The following is a 13,887-nucleotide window of genomic DNA, read 5'->3' as shown; positions in this document are numbered from 1 at the left end:
TGAATTATACTTAACTAGTGGGCTGAGCCCCCTGCTCGCTGACGCTCGCCAACCCCCGAAAATTGCTGCGCAATCTTACATGGTTTGCTTCGCAAATACACAAAATTCTAAGAATTCAAAACAATCATTCAAATCCATATAACAACATTTTTTTTAAAAAAAATTACATCTTTTTAGAAAATACTAAGTCATTAAAATAAATTTAAATTCAAATAAATGACATGTAATTCGTTAAACCTATTAGAAATGTGCTATAGTTTAAAATCTTAAAGCGTAACAGCAAGACTGAGACTCATTTTTCAATGAATAACTAATAACAATAATAAAACAAATAAATTCGTGATATAAATCAAAAATCGTCAAATAAATTCGTAATACATAAATTCGTGAAAAAAGCGCTTTCGACAAAATACTAAAATAGAGATCTATCGACAAAAACTACTCATTTCTGCCTAGCTTAAGGTTATTTCAGTTCCGTTTTTAAAAGTGCTATATGTTGAGCCATCTCAGCTAGATTTGGCATGTGACATTTTTAGCGGCAATCATTGGTCGATTTTCTAGCGTTGCCATTCGAGGAGTTGTAGTGAGGCTTTTTTTTTGTCGCCGTGTAAGAGAAATATATATATAGATTAGAAGAACAATTTCGTTCCAAAACGACCCATTTAAACTTACCATTTGCATGCCTAATATAAAGACGTTTAATTGATTTCATATTAGAATTTATTAGAAAATTTTCTCTGATTTTTTTCAAAACCTAAAATGTTAGGGAAAATTAAAAAAATTTGTAATAGATGAATAGATTACTTTCATAGCAGTTTAGTCCAAATTCTTTACTGTATAGTGATGTAGCTTCTTTGTAGAATTTAAGTATAATTTTTGGCCGTTTGAGATCTGAATTTTGTTATGAAGGAATATTTATCCCAATAAGATAAACAAATTCATTTGAAAAAAATTTATTTATTATTTAGAGAATATAGGTCCATGAAAGGGATCAAGAGAATCATTCTCTTAACATCAAAAATTTCTGATGTTAAGAGGATGATAAAAATTAAAAGGTTGAGATCGATTTCTTGGAGATCGGATTTCTTCTTTGGCGATCTTGGCGGAACGATTTCTTGGAGCTCGGACTGAGAGGCCAAGGCCAAGCCAAGAAATTGAAATTAAAATTAAAGTTAATTGCTCCCAACGAACAGTTAGAAGCATGGGAAGAGATCCGTGGTTAGCGAATTATCAAAAGATAACATAATCAAAAATAAAGTCAACACACCATAATCAATATTAAATTTGAAAATAATTTGGCGAAAGAGAATCGCCAAAAAGACTGTGAGAATTAGTATAACCATGAAACTGAAACATTTTGTGGTACGAAAATAGAGAATAAATAGTTGTAAGTAGATTTTGTTTCCGATTTAGTCTCGATAGTGAATCAGTGAGTTTAACATTTGTATTACAATAAAAAGTTAGTCGCTACATCGATTGTTAAGAACAGAATAAAATATTTATATTAGCTTTTTATAAAACGTAATAAAAATTAAATAATTGGTTTCATTTAATTAAAATTCGAATAAGAATGATTAAAGAAAATAATTTCAGGAAATTAAAGAAATTTTAAAAGCTAGGAAATATGTAATGCAAATGTGGCACCACAATTACTTTCTGGTATCGTTTGGGAAAACTAAAAATAATATATTTATAAAAAAATTGACTTGTGATCCAACTCATCAGCTGAGTCACTTACCATGGATTTTATTGGAGAGGATAATTCCTCTCCTTGAATAACTTTGGCTCTAATGATCAGATTTTCACTTAGTAAGTGCTTATCTTAATAATTCAAAGGGCTTATCTTAATAATTCATCAACTATGCTAATTATTCAGTTCATACTATTAAGTTATGAAATCAGACGAAAAAGTACTTTCTCAGAATAGACATACTTTTTTAAATTCTTGGATATCAAAAGGGGGGGGAGTAATCGCAATCTCGAAAATTTGGTTTTCCAATAGTTTACTCAAAAGGGAGGTCAAAAGTTTGAGCTTCTTAATGTTAGTTTCACTCTTTGTGTGCTTGTCATATCAGCGAATCAAAAACTTCCTACACACTATTATAATACTCGTATTTTCGAAGACAATATCTTGAAAAGAATTAGTTTTAATAATTATTTATTATTTTATTTCATGATAATTAAAACATATTTGAGCTGTAAATTTTTAAAACATTTAAAATTATGTAATTTTAAATGACTAAGAACAAAATTGGCAGAAATCGGTAAAATAGTTTCTGAGTTATAAAATTTCGAAAATTTCACATTTTTAAATTTTCATTTCCTAAAATTCGACTAATTATGACAAAATTTTATAATTTTCATTTAAAAATCACTAAAGAAAAAAATTTTGGGAAGGCTTTCATGATATTTTAGAAGTTTATTTTATATTAAGAAAGATTTTATTTTAAATCGGCTTTTTCATATATTAAAAAATAAAATACTTATCCATTGGGCAAAATGATGAATGAAGCTGTTCGATTAGCATATACCATTAATTATTCCAACAGAAATATAAGGTTACTTTTAATTTTTTTAAAAAATAATAAAAATTTTAAAAAACATTAAAAAAAAGAACCACAACTTTTTTTTAGTTTTGCGCGAAAAAGTAGGAAATGAAATATTCATTGCAATTTATAAAAATCGAATTGATATAGTCTTATTTAATTTATTCATTTTTTATAAATGTTATCCTAAAATATGTTGCTGATGCAAAAGTGCGCTTCATTTATCTATTTTTTTCCTCTATTTCTCATCTTTTGTAAATTTGGTACTAACAGTAAAATCAGGTGCCAGGTCAGATACATTTGCATTGCAGATAACTAAAGAAAATAGCTTATATAAATCTGTACATCCACTCCGTTATTAAAAGAGAAGATAGAAACTAACGATAAAGGATTTCAGTATTGGAAAAGCAATCGAATCAGGTAAATTAATAATATTAAGTTACATTACAAAAAAGATGATAAGAAGTTATATCGCAACAATTATTACTTTCTTGGAATTTGGTGGAAATTTTAATTGAGTATTACTCAGAATTGGAAGCTTTTGGGAAAGTCCGGAGTTGGAGTCGGATTCGAACATATTAACTAACAACTCCACTCCTATAATTAACACTACGAAATCATGCACTGAAAGACATATGCCAACACTAATTAGTGAAGCTAAAATTTCTCCACTCTTTTTATTTATTGCCCGTACCGATTACATAATTCAATTAAGCAAAACACGTTTTCATACCCATCAAAATAAAAATTAACTGTTATCAGTATCATTTGGCATGATACTTTGCTCGAGGCCATCTCATTGCAGCCAAAATTTATTACAAGCTATTTTCTGCAGTACTTATCTGTTTCGGTGAACTGCGAAAACATAGTATCACAATACAGTAATACATGCATTAAATTCGTATTTTTCATACGAATTAAAAACCACACTGATTACCAAAATTAATTAAGCATTATCGGCATCAATAATGCTAATTTGTGTATGGTTCCCTTTAATGAATCTGTACCTTTTCTTGATCACTTTTAATTCTTAGTACATATTTATTTTTATTTATTTCATTTACCGTTGATTTAAAATTATTTAACTTTATGAAAACACGTTTTGAAAGCATATTTATAAACAAAATAAACAAGTGGTTTAAGATAACTTTAGGAATACCAATTCACTCACATAGCACCGATCCAAGTGATATTTGTGTTGATGACCGAGATTGTAAAAAATAATTAAACATTTAAGAACGTACATTAAAATCTAAAATAGTTTGATTTCCTTTATAACAATGAATAATGTAAAACCAATGTGAAAAAATCATTTTTAAATATCTCTCCTGCACAGACTATTTTAAATTTTTAAACGATTTCTAGAATAGGGGGCTAAAATTTGCTCTTTATAGTCGATGTCCACATTTTAGAAAAATGGTCCTAGAGCTATAGAGGCTGTCTTGAAAAATGGTCCTAGAGCTATAGAGGCTTTAAAATAACATTCCAACATCGCAGACAGGCAAAAATATTGAGTAAACACTAACAAAAATTGGACGGGTAGTAGTTAAAACATTTTGACCAACAACTTTAGTACTAAAAGCTACACTGAACGCTTTGTTCTAAAAGTCATCTTCTAGAGAAGACAAAATTGCAGAAAGAGAGAATCGATCGATAGAAGAAATGTGTCAACTTCAGAAAGTCAACTAATGGGATAAAGTTCTGGTAATCCTAGGGGAGTGTTTGGCACAAGGGGTCGTTTTTATAATTCTTTTTGGTCATGCAATTGCCTCATGTTAACATCAAAATACATATAACTCGGCATTTACATTTTCCCACTACAGAAGTTTTACAGATGAATTATGTCAAAAATATGTGCATTATGAGTACTAATATGGCCTGGATTTTGATGATGCGTTCATTTTTTTTCTCTCATTAAAGGCAATATTTAAAAATTTCAGGATATCTTTAAAGTTTTTGAATATTTTTTAATATAATCTAGAGTTGTTTCTTTAACATTTTAGGATTTTTTTAGGTATTGTGTCATTTTTTATACAAATTTTTTTTTCAATATTTTATGCCTTCTATATTAGAACTTTCAGTAACTCTTGAAATCTTCTTCCTTTAAGAAACCTTTTTCTCCTTTTCGACATTTGCTTTAAACTTCAATAAAAATAAATTCAATAAAGATATGATTTTCAAATTGAAATTTTTATTTAATTATAATGGAATCTTTTTTTTTATTTATTTAAAAAAAAATTTTATGTTATTATGGGCATTTAATACTATATTTAACAGCATTTCGTGGAATTTTTTAGGTCATCTGAAACCATGTGACAACAGATTTTGTTTGCAATGAAAATTTAAACTTAAAAATTGCCATTAGATTCATAAAAAAGCGTTAAATTGTTTGATCAAAACAAGAAAAACAATTCTAAATGTTAGAGGTAGTCTCCCATAAAAAAATATATATATATTTATTTTAAATCTTAATATTTTTCTACATAAATAATTTTTTGTAGACAACCGAAATATTAATAACTTATTTTTAATTGCTTGAATATAAATATCATTATTACTGGTTAAAAAAAAATCCTAACTCTCAGAATCCCGGTGATCCTTCCATGGAACCCTAAGGTTCCACAAAAACAACTTTCGGGAACACATTATATCACTTTAATGGTAACGTCGAATGATTATAACATTAAAAGTTAATATGTTCAAAATAACCGGTCATAAAGAATTTGATAGCATGCCATGCTTATTTTCTATTTTTTTTTTTTCATTGAGAGTGTTTTAAAAATAATTAATGTGAAAGTGTTTTTTTGTTTCACACAAAATATATTATATCGGAAATCACTTTTTCTGGATACTTAGCTTCGGACCCGGAAGTTCAAGCTCTCCACAACATTTATGGTGGTAGTAAAACAACATTAAAATATAAGTGTTTTTTTTTTTTTTTTCAGAGAGTGTGATATTCAAGAAGGGTAAAACATTATTTATGAAATATTATTTTAAGGGCTAATTATTAATAAAATTAATCCACACATTATTGAATATCATGAAACTTACATCGACAAACATTTTACAAATATTTAACGAAGCAATCAATTTTTATGTTAAAAAAGGCAAGGAAAAATGGCATGACCATTCGTCTATTACTATTTGCGGAATAAATATTTTTAAAAATAAAACTAGGCAATGTAATCTAGGCATTCTGCAAAATAATAACACAAAAATAATCCTTCAAAATAAAAGCGCAAAACATTGTTTTTTATTTTCTTAATAAAATATCACAACAAAATTTTACATTACAAGCAGAAAAAATTAAAAATTTCTTTTACATTTTTGTTCTGAAAAATATTTTTTATTAACTACATTTATTCATAATTCATAACTTAATCTGACAAATTAATCTCAAGAATTTTTTACAAAATTTAAATTTATGTGTTTTGTAAATAATAAATATATTTTTAATTTTTTTTTCTTCTTCAATAATTGTGAAAGGGCAAGGATTTAGAAATAAAAATTAACTTAAAAACTAAGAGAGTTGAACTAGTTTTGCCAGTTTAACGCTATTTATTTTAAAGAGATACTATTAATGGCGCATTGGTAATTTTTATTTTTGTAAAAAAATTGCATAAACTGATTCGATTGTTTCAAAATTTTCTCTTATTTTTTAGGCATATACCAGCTTAGCTGGATCCATGTATCCCATGAAAAATATTCAGAAATCGACCAATAAAACTAAAAATTAAAATAATAATTGTAGAAGTGTGCTCTCTCGCTCTCGTGTCAGCTAAAAATATTATGCTTTATTTTGAAATAAGCATACAAAATAATTTTTTTAAACTGGAATCGCTGTTTTAGAAATATTAAAAAATTTACTGAATGTAATAGCATCCTTACCTTATATCTTCTGTTGAATAATAATGCTTAAAGCATGAAGTACTTTATGTAAAACCAGGAGGCCCCATCCCACCAACCCCTGATATTACTTTCGTATTTTCTTTCGGATTGCCTCGCGATTCAAGTTTACTTCACTTGCAGACTGAATATTGATATATTTCTTTATAACTTTGCTCTAGAAACAGCTCTAAATTATTATGTTAGCTGTGTAAACTGTTGTTGTTCTCTTATGCCACTCGACAATATTAACAAGCCTATTTTAAAGAAGAGGTGTGAGCTTCTTCTTGTTTTCCAGTAGCGCCATCTATGGCGAAGAACTCGACTTCTGCTACACACACATACGTCACAGCCCGTTTTACATGGAGGGCACATTCACTCACCATCCATCCGCAGATCGTAAATTTCACCTGAACCAGAGCACGATCAATCTCCGATCCAGTTGCCCCTGAGGAATTGATTTGTTATAGTAACTTGGAGGACTTTGTCACCCCAACATATTTAACGCGCACCACTCACCATTTTGTACATAGGGAATCTTCGGCACAGGGATCGATCTTGCGACCCCTTGGACATGCTCCCAACACCCTACTAACCAAGCCATCCCATTCCAGCTGCGTAAACCAATATGCATACTTGCAACTCGAGAAGAAGCGGAGTGATTATCCCTTCATGTGATTTAAATCAGATTTTTTAATTGGATACTTGTAAGCGATATCACGTTTGTGTGTCAAACCTGATTGGTTTCTGAATCAACAAATGCTACGATTTATTTACGATGGCGTCACTTGCAGGTATCCACCTAAAATAAAAATATAAAACAGTGTGTTTATGTAAATTGCTCGCTTTTAACCTATTACAGCCTTTCGTTGGTGACATAAAAAAAAGCTTTCTGCAATACGCATTAGATATTATAAAATGATTTAAAAGAGCTCGAAATATAGCTTGTGATTTATACAGTCAAATTTAGTAATGAATTATCAAATTAATTCATTAACGGATGAGTATGTTAAATTAATAACCACATGCATTTATTTCTTTTTAAATTTACTTAAAATTATAGATATACGTACCATATTAACGGGATAAAAGATATATATTTCAATAATAGAAAATGTTTTTTCTCTGCAAAAAAAAGTGAATTTTGAAGCTTTGATACTGTACCACAGCCAGAGAGTTGAAAGCCCAATCATTTGGATCGCATGATAAATGAAAATTAATTTTCGAATTCGCAACTGTGCTGGTTGCTTTAATTTATTTAGATTTATTTTAAATGTTGCTGGCAGAAGGTAACATATGCCCTTTATTAAAATCATGCAATTCTCTAAGAAATTAGAACATCATTGACCTCAGTCAAATTTCGGGAGGCTTTCATGATTTCCCTCTTCAAATAACGTAAATAGGTGATATTTTTCCTCTGTAAATCCTTCGCCAAGGAAAGAATGTTCTGATATTTGACTCTGTTTCGCTGTCTTACAAAACATGAACAAAACTACAACGTCAAAAAAGGTTCACATCAGTTAAATAAATCGAATTTTCAGCGAAATCGATAAAATAAAATTCCTTCTATTACAGTAGGCAACTCGTTTCCAAACAAAATCAAAAATGACATTATAAGATGAACCCAATATTTTGCATATTTATTTTCACATTATTTTAACTCAATAATTTGAAAATTAAGATAAGCACGCAAAAATTTTAAGATTTATGTAACTATTATAGAAATTTTTCAGTCCTGAAAAATAAAATATAAAAAGATTGAAGTTCAACAAATGATGTTCTTGATTTATTTTACAGCGTCGGTTACACGAAGGCAATTTGCTAACTTATATAACCTTCAATGTTAGAAGCAAGATAACTCAACCTTCACACGGATCATTTTTAAGGATAAGAGAGGATCAAAAAGTAGCTTTTTATCCAATTTAAAACATTTTTATATTGAATAGAAATAGGCAATTATAAAGTTCGACGACGAAGATTTTTTCTCAATGGTGACCGCACCCATAATTGAAAAATTTCCAACACCAAAGAAATAAAGAAAACTTAATGGTTTTACAATTTGGTAAAGAAAGATTAATGATGCAAATAGAATTTGCGACCATTTTGTCTTCTTTTAATTTAAGGCTACAATCAGTAGGTATTTGAAAAAAGCAAATTAATATTTTTTCTAGAGCATTATTACGTAAATAAAGTATAAGGTAAGAATATAAAAAGTAAAACATGCAAACAGCAACTGTGATTCAATTTCCATGGACTCATAAAAATAACACTAAAATTTAAAAACTTAACAAATTTTATTTAAATAAAAAAAATAACTACCGCTATGATTGAGTTCTAGTGCCTAAAGATACGATAACGAAATGAAAAGTTATTTAGGATGTCATGTTTCTGTGCACTGTACTTACCAAATTTAAGAGGATGGTACTTTTAAATATTTTATTAGCATATAAAACGTCTACAAAATTTACTGCTATAGACATGCGTTGTTCTGATCGATTATTTTTATTACGTTAATAAGGTGTAGATATGATGGGTTTGAGTATAGCTATTTCCATCTTCTTATAGCTATTGCAATTAGTTAAAACAAAAAAATAAATAAATAATTCAATAAGCAAAGAAGTTAGTAGTTGCACCTGTTGCAAAATTAAATTTAGTATAGCTGCAGATAAATTATAAGTATCAGTTTCAAACTATTGGCTATTGTATAAACGCAGTAAAGCAGCACATTCATATAGATACTTTTAATTTTTTTAAAAACTAATTTAGGGTAAATTTTTATAAGTTTCTGGTTACTCTTCTTAAATTAAGGAACATTCAAATTTAACATTTTTATCATAATAGTACATATTTCATTAATATTAGCTAAAAAAGGGGGATACTCACTAATATTATAAAAAATAATACCTTTAACAAAGGAGAAAAAAAATAACTATTTGAATTGGTAATTTTTTATAATTGGGAAAACAAGTACTACTACTTATATTTTTATTCTTTTTACATGCTTATCTTGTAAACAATAAATTAAATGGTCTTCTAAATCATTGGCATGCGGTAACTCAAGTATTTCATGTTCCTTTAATGCTTCAACCTATTCACTCAAATGTGGACTAATTCCTGTGAATAGAACTCCACCATCCTATTGGAACCAAATATTTCCTTACATTTTGAAGTATAGGAATAGCCCCAAAAAATATTCTTTATTCTACTGAACATGTTCAGAAATGGTTCGTCACTACATAAAAAAGTGACCACTTTCATCAAAATATCTTATTTAAAACACAAATTATAGCTTACGTGCATCTTCTTCCTTCAGCAAATCATCAATACTTTTTGCCTAACATCAATCGTTTTTATTGATTCACTTAAAAATTCAGTTTTCATACCTGAACCTACATGATCAGAATAGGTTTATACAGTAAATATTATAATTTTAAATACTTCTTAGCATCAAGCTATATTATTATCCAAGGTTTTATTATAAGTGAATAAACTGTTTTGAATCTTTATGATTTTTATAAGATGTTCCATAAACCAGTTTCGGATTTTTCGAAATAACCATAACTTTAGATATTTCTAATTTAATTTAAGGAGATTCTGTTAACATTATAAAGCAATTTATGGTGATCAAAAATGGAAAAATGAACAACACAATATAATATACACTGTTTATTGTTCCTTAAAACAAAGCAATATACAAGTTAAAACAAAAGATGCAGACTATGTCATAGAGGTTGTACTCATGTACTGTAATACTTAGTAATAATATTTACAAAGAAAAAAAACCGTTTTTTGAATAAAGTTACAAAAGTCCTAGATTATAGTGTGACTTTCAGGAGAACTCCTCCAGACATCAGTATCGCGTTGTGGCGGGCACTAAGGTTACAAGGAATAATCACTTCAAATAGGGGTGTGGGGTAAATAGTTTCGTCTTGATCTTGACATAGGTGAGTAAACCAATTGACACTTTCATTGCACCCCATCAGAAAAGTGCTCACCCTTGTTATTATAGCAGCAGACAGCACCAGACTTTGAGTCTGGAGGAGTTCTCCTCAAAGCCGCAAAATAAATAGCCTGTTTTAGTAAAAAAATTTCTTAGCTATTCATGAAATTGATGTTCTCTTTCATCAATACTCGTCTATGCTAAAAATTGCAAATTATAATGTCGTGTTTTATACAAGAGGAAAGTATTTTAAATCAGATTTTAAAAAATTATCGTAGACATAATTTTGAAGAAACAAAAATATTTTATTTAATGTTTATTTAAAAAAACAAGTCTGACACAAGTAGTCAATCTTTCTTGTGTTGATTATATGTACAGTAAAATAACCAAATTTATATTAGGGAATTATATTTCACATCTAACTAAACATCACTAGAACAAGCATTTTCAGATGCATGACTTAAACTATGAGTCTCTAAATTCCTCCGTTTCCAAAATCCCTTACTACATATTTCACAAGAAAAGGGTTTTTTACCCTGATGAACAAGAGCATGAATTGTTAAAGCACTGTTTTTTAAAAAACTCTTATTACAAATGGTACAAGTATAAGGCTTTATACCAGTATGGATGCGAGCATGCATATTCAAAGAAGATCTCCTTGCAAAAGTTTTATTGCATATGATACAAGAAAAAGGTTTTTCTCCAGTATGAACAAGATAGTGAGATTTCAAATGAGAGTTTGACAAAAAATTCTTATTACATATGCTACAAGTATGAGCTTTTTCAATATGATGCCTAGAGCTGTGATTAGTCAGACTAACTTTCCAATTAAAACTCTTATTACATATATTACAAGTGTAAGGCTTAACATCTTTGTGTATAGAAACATGATAATCCAAAAGAGATTTTTTTGAATAGCTCTTATCACATAAGTTGCATGAAAAAGATTTTTTATCAACGTGAAGACGTTTGTGAGCAGTTAAAAAACCTTTTAATTTAAAAGTTTTATGACATATGTCACAAACGTGAGGGTTTTCACTAGAATGAGTAAGCACATGACGATTTAGACTATTTTTACGGTAAAATTGTTTATCACACAGGTCACACGAAAAAGGCTTTTCACCTGCGTGAACATTAAGATGGGCAGTTAGACCATTCTTCCAATTAAATGTTTTATTACATACATTACAAGAAAAAGGTTTTTGATCATTGTGAGTAATTCTATGAGAATTTAGATTCCCTTTTGTTGAGAAACTTTTTTTACATATGATACAAGGATAAAGTTTTTCTTTTGTTTGATCAATATTGTTATTAGTCATAGGAGGTTCAAGAGAAACAGTTTTATCACACATAGCACACAGAAATCAACAATAGCAATAAGAAATTATCAATATTAAATAACATACAGTTTTTAATACAAATTATAAAAATAATATTTATATGGAACTAGACAATGGTCTTCAGCATTTCTTTTCATTAAAATAAATGCTAGAATAATGGGGCCAGAAAAAATACACTGAACAGCCTTCAAAAATAATATAAAGATGTTATTACTGTGTTTTGAGTTTTAAAGTAATAACTCTAATCATAAATTATATGTGCAATATCATTAGATACAGTATAATATTTAATGCCTGTTAAAATTTACTTGAATGTCAGTCTCTGATAAACTTAGATATTTCTTGTAGTATGTATTGCTAGGTAATTGCAAAAATATAAAGGTACTTCACATAGACCAAAATGTTAATAAATATGGCAACATAGTTTTATCTATATATATGGCAACACAGTTTTAAGTCCATTCTGTTAAAGTGTTTGAAACAAACCTAAAGAATAAAAAAAAACATAAAAATGAGTCAATTACATACTTATAAATAAATAGCATAAAATAAATTATGAGTATGATAATGAAACTAACTCTAATTTTCCCCAATATATAACTCCAATAAAAAAAAAAGAATCTCAATAATCAACCAAGTAATAGTCTATTTGGCCATTCTCTTTATTATTTTTAAATATTATTTTGCACAGCTGCAAACAAAAACATGAAATACCACATTTTTTGCAAAATTTATTATGGAGAAAATTTTTTGACAATTCAAGGTTTTGAGATAAAGTTATGTTTCTCCCAGTTTCTTTTTTCCTGGCGAATTTTGGTTTTTTAGACTTTTACTGATGCGTACTAACCCTAATTAAGCACCACTGGCTTTAATAACAGTTCAGCCATTTTTTAAGCCCCCTAAGCAGATAAGCACCTATTTTTATCCGAAAGAGAAAGGACAGTAGAAAGGGATACATAAAAAAAAAATGCCTTGCAAATTGCAAACATAATTATATTTTTAGGAAAATAAAAAAATTTTATACAAAAAAAAATCTTTTGTTAGAAATATGAGAATTGAAATTTACTTATTTACAAGGGTAAGAAGGACAAAGGGAGAGAGAGTTGCCTGTGGCGGTATTGTGATCCATCGCAGAATAACCGTCAAGTCTTGGCAACTTCTGGACAATGGCTCGCGAGAAACTTTAAAAAAGAAAAAAAAACTTTACAGAAAGAGACCAACTCGAAAGATATAACTGGAACCACCTGCAGGCAAACATCTACATGTTTTTTCTTTTTTTTTAAATTGCAAGTTTAAAATTTATTTGGCACCTTGGCGATTGTAGTTGGCGTGACAGATCGCGATACGGAAATATCCCTGGACAAAGATCAAGATAAATATACTTGAATCATAATTGAATAACCTGTTTTCTGAAGATCTTCTCAACCCCAATTGTTAAAAACATACGTTAAAAACTTGAAATTTTACCTAACTAAATTTAACAAACAACACGGCAAACTCAGAATAAAAATATAAATTGAGTTTTTGAGTTATTTACTTGAACTGTTGCAAGAAAATGCTTGTTTTGAAATTAAGTAAAGGATTTTGAAAAATTCTTATCTATAATTTTCAGTCCAAACAGAATAAAGTGAAACAATTCGGTGAAAAGTGTCTGCTTGAAGCTAAAATCATATCATAATTCTTAATGTTCTAAGGGAAATGAAGGGAATACAAATCATAAAAAACCATAATCAAGACAACAACAAATAGTTAAAATAACATATTTTACTCCCTGAAAGAAATATAAAAACATCATAAGTGTAAACAAAAAAGAGCATTTACCATGGAAATAAGAAGATCATAATAGAAAATGCACTTTTTCTTTAACACAACGGCAAACCAAAGCGAAAATTAATAATTTCAAACAAAAAAAACTCGGATGCATAACTTTAAATTTATGTGATTAATTGTCAATTTCAACGAAACGCTTTTGCATTCTTATTTCTGTTTATGAAGAGTAAAGTTTTTGCTATAAACAATATAAAAATACAAAACTTTACTTCTACTTCAATAACATTAAGCACCTAAATTATATTTAAACAGAACAGAAATAAACAGTTTGAAGCTTTAAAAAACTATCTGGGCACTTATTTTCGTTTTCTGGACCTCCTGTGGATTTTACAAAATCGCGTTTAAT

At 28.5% G+C, this 13,887-nt stretch overlaps 1 protein-coding gene across 2 annotated transcripts; it reads right to left on the bottom strand.

Annotated features, from left to right (window-relative positions):
- Nucleotides 1-10,084: 10,084 nt before the first annotated feature.
- On the bottom strand, nt 10,085-13,790 carry LOC147806463 (uncharacterized). 2 transcript variants are annotated; one of them, XM_087169209.1, is made up of 2 exons: nt 13,533-13,790; nt 10,085-12,197 (listed from the first exon to the last, which is right to left on the bottom strand). In XM_087169209.1, exon 2 carries the CDS (start codon nt 11,721-11,723, stop codon nt 10,794-10,796), a length of 930 nt encoding a protein of 309 aa, XP_087025335.1. In that variant the 5' UTR covers nt 11,724-12,197; nt 13,533-13,790; the 3' UTR covers nt 10,085-10,793. The 2 variants fall into 2 exon arrangements, with proteins under 2 accessions (XP_087025335.1, XP_087025336.1); XM_087169210.1 differs by lacking the exon at nt 13,533-13,790 and adding an exon at nt 13,249-13,267.
- Nucleotides 13,791-13,887: the final 97 nt, after the last annotated feature.

This window comes from Parasteatoda tepidariorum, chromosome 8 (genome assembly GCF_982258835.1).
Source record: "Parasteatoda tepidariorum strain Cologne lab strain chromosome 8, Ptep-v5.0, whole genome shotgun sequence".
Classification (NCBI taxonomy): domain Eukaryota; kingdom Metazoa; phylum Arthropoda; class Arachnida; order Araneae; family Theridiidae; genus Parasteatoda; species Parasteatoda tepidariorum.
The sequence above is the reverse complement of the archived record's forward strand: the minus strand, read 5'-3'. Positions and strand labels throughout refer to the sequence as shown.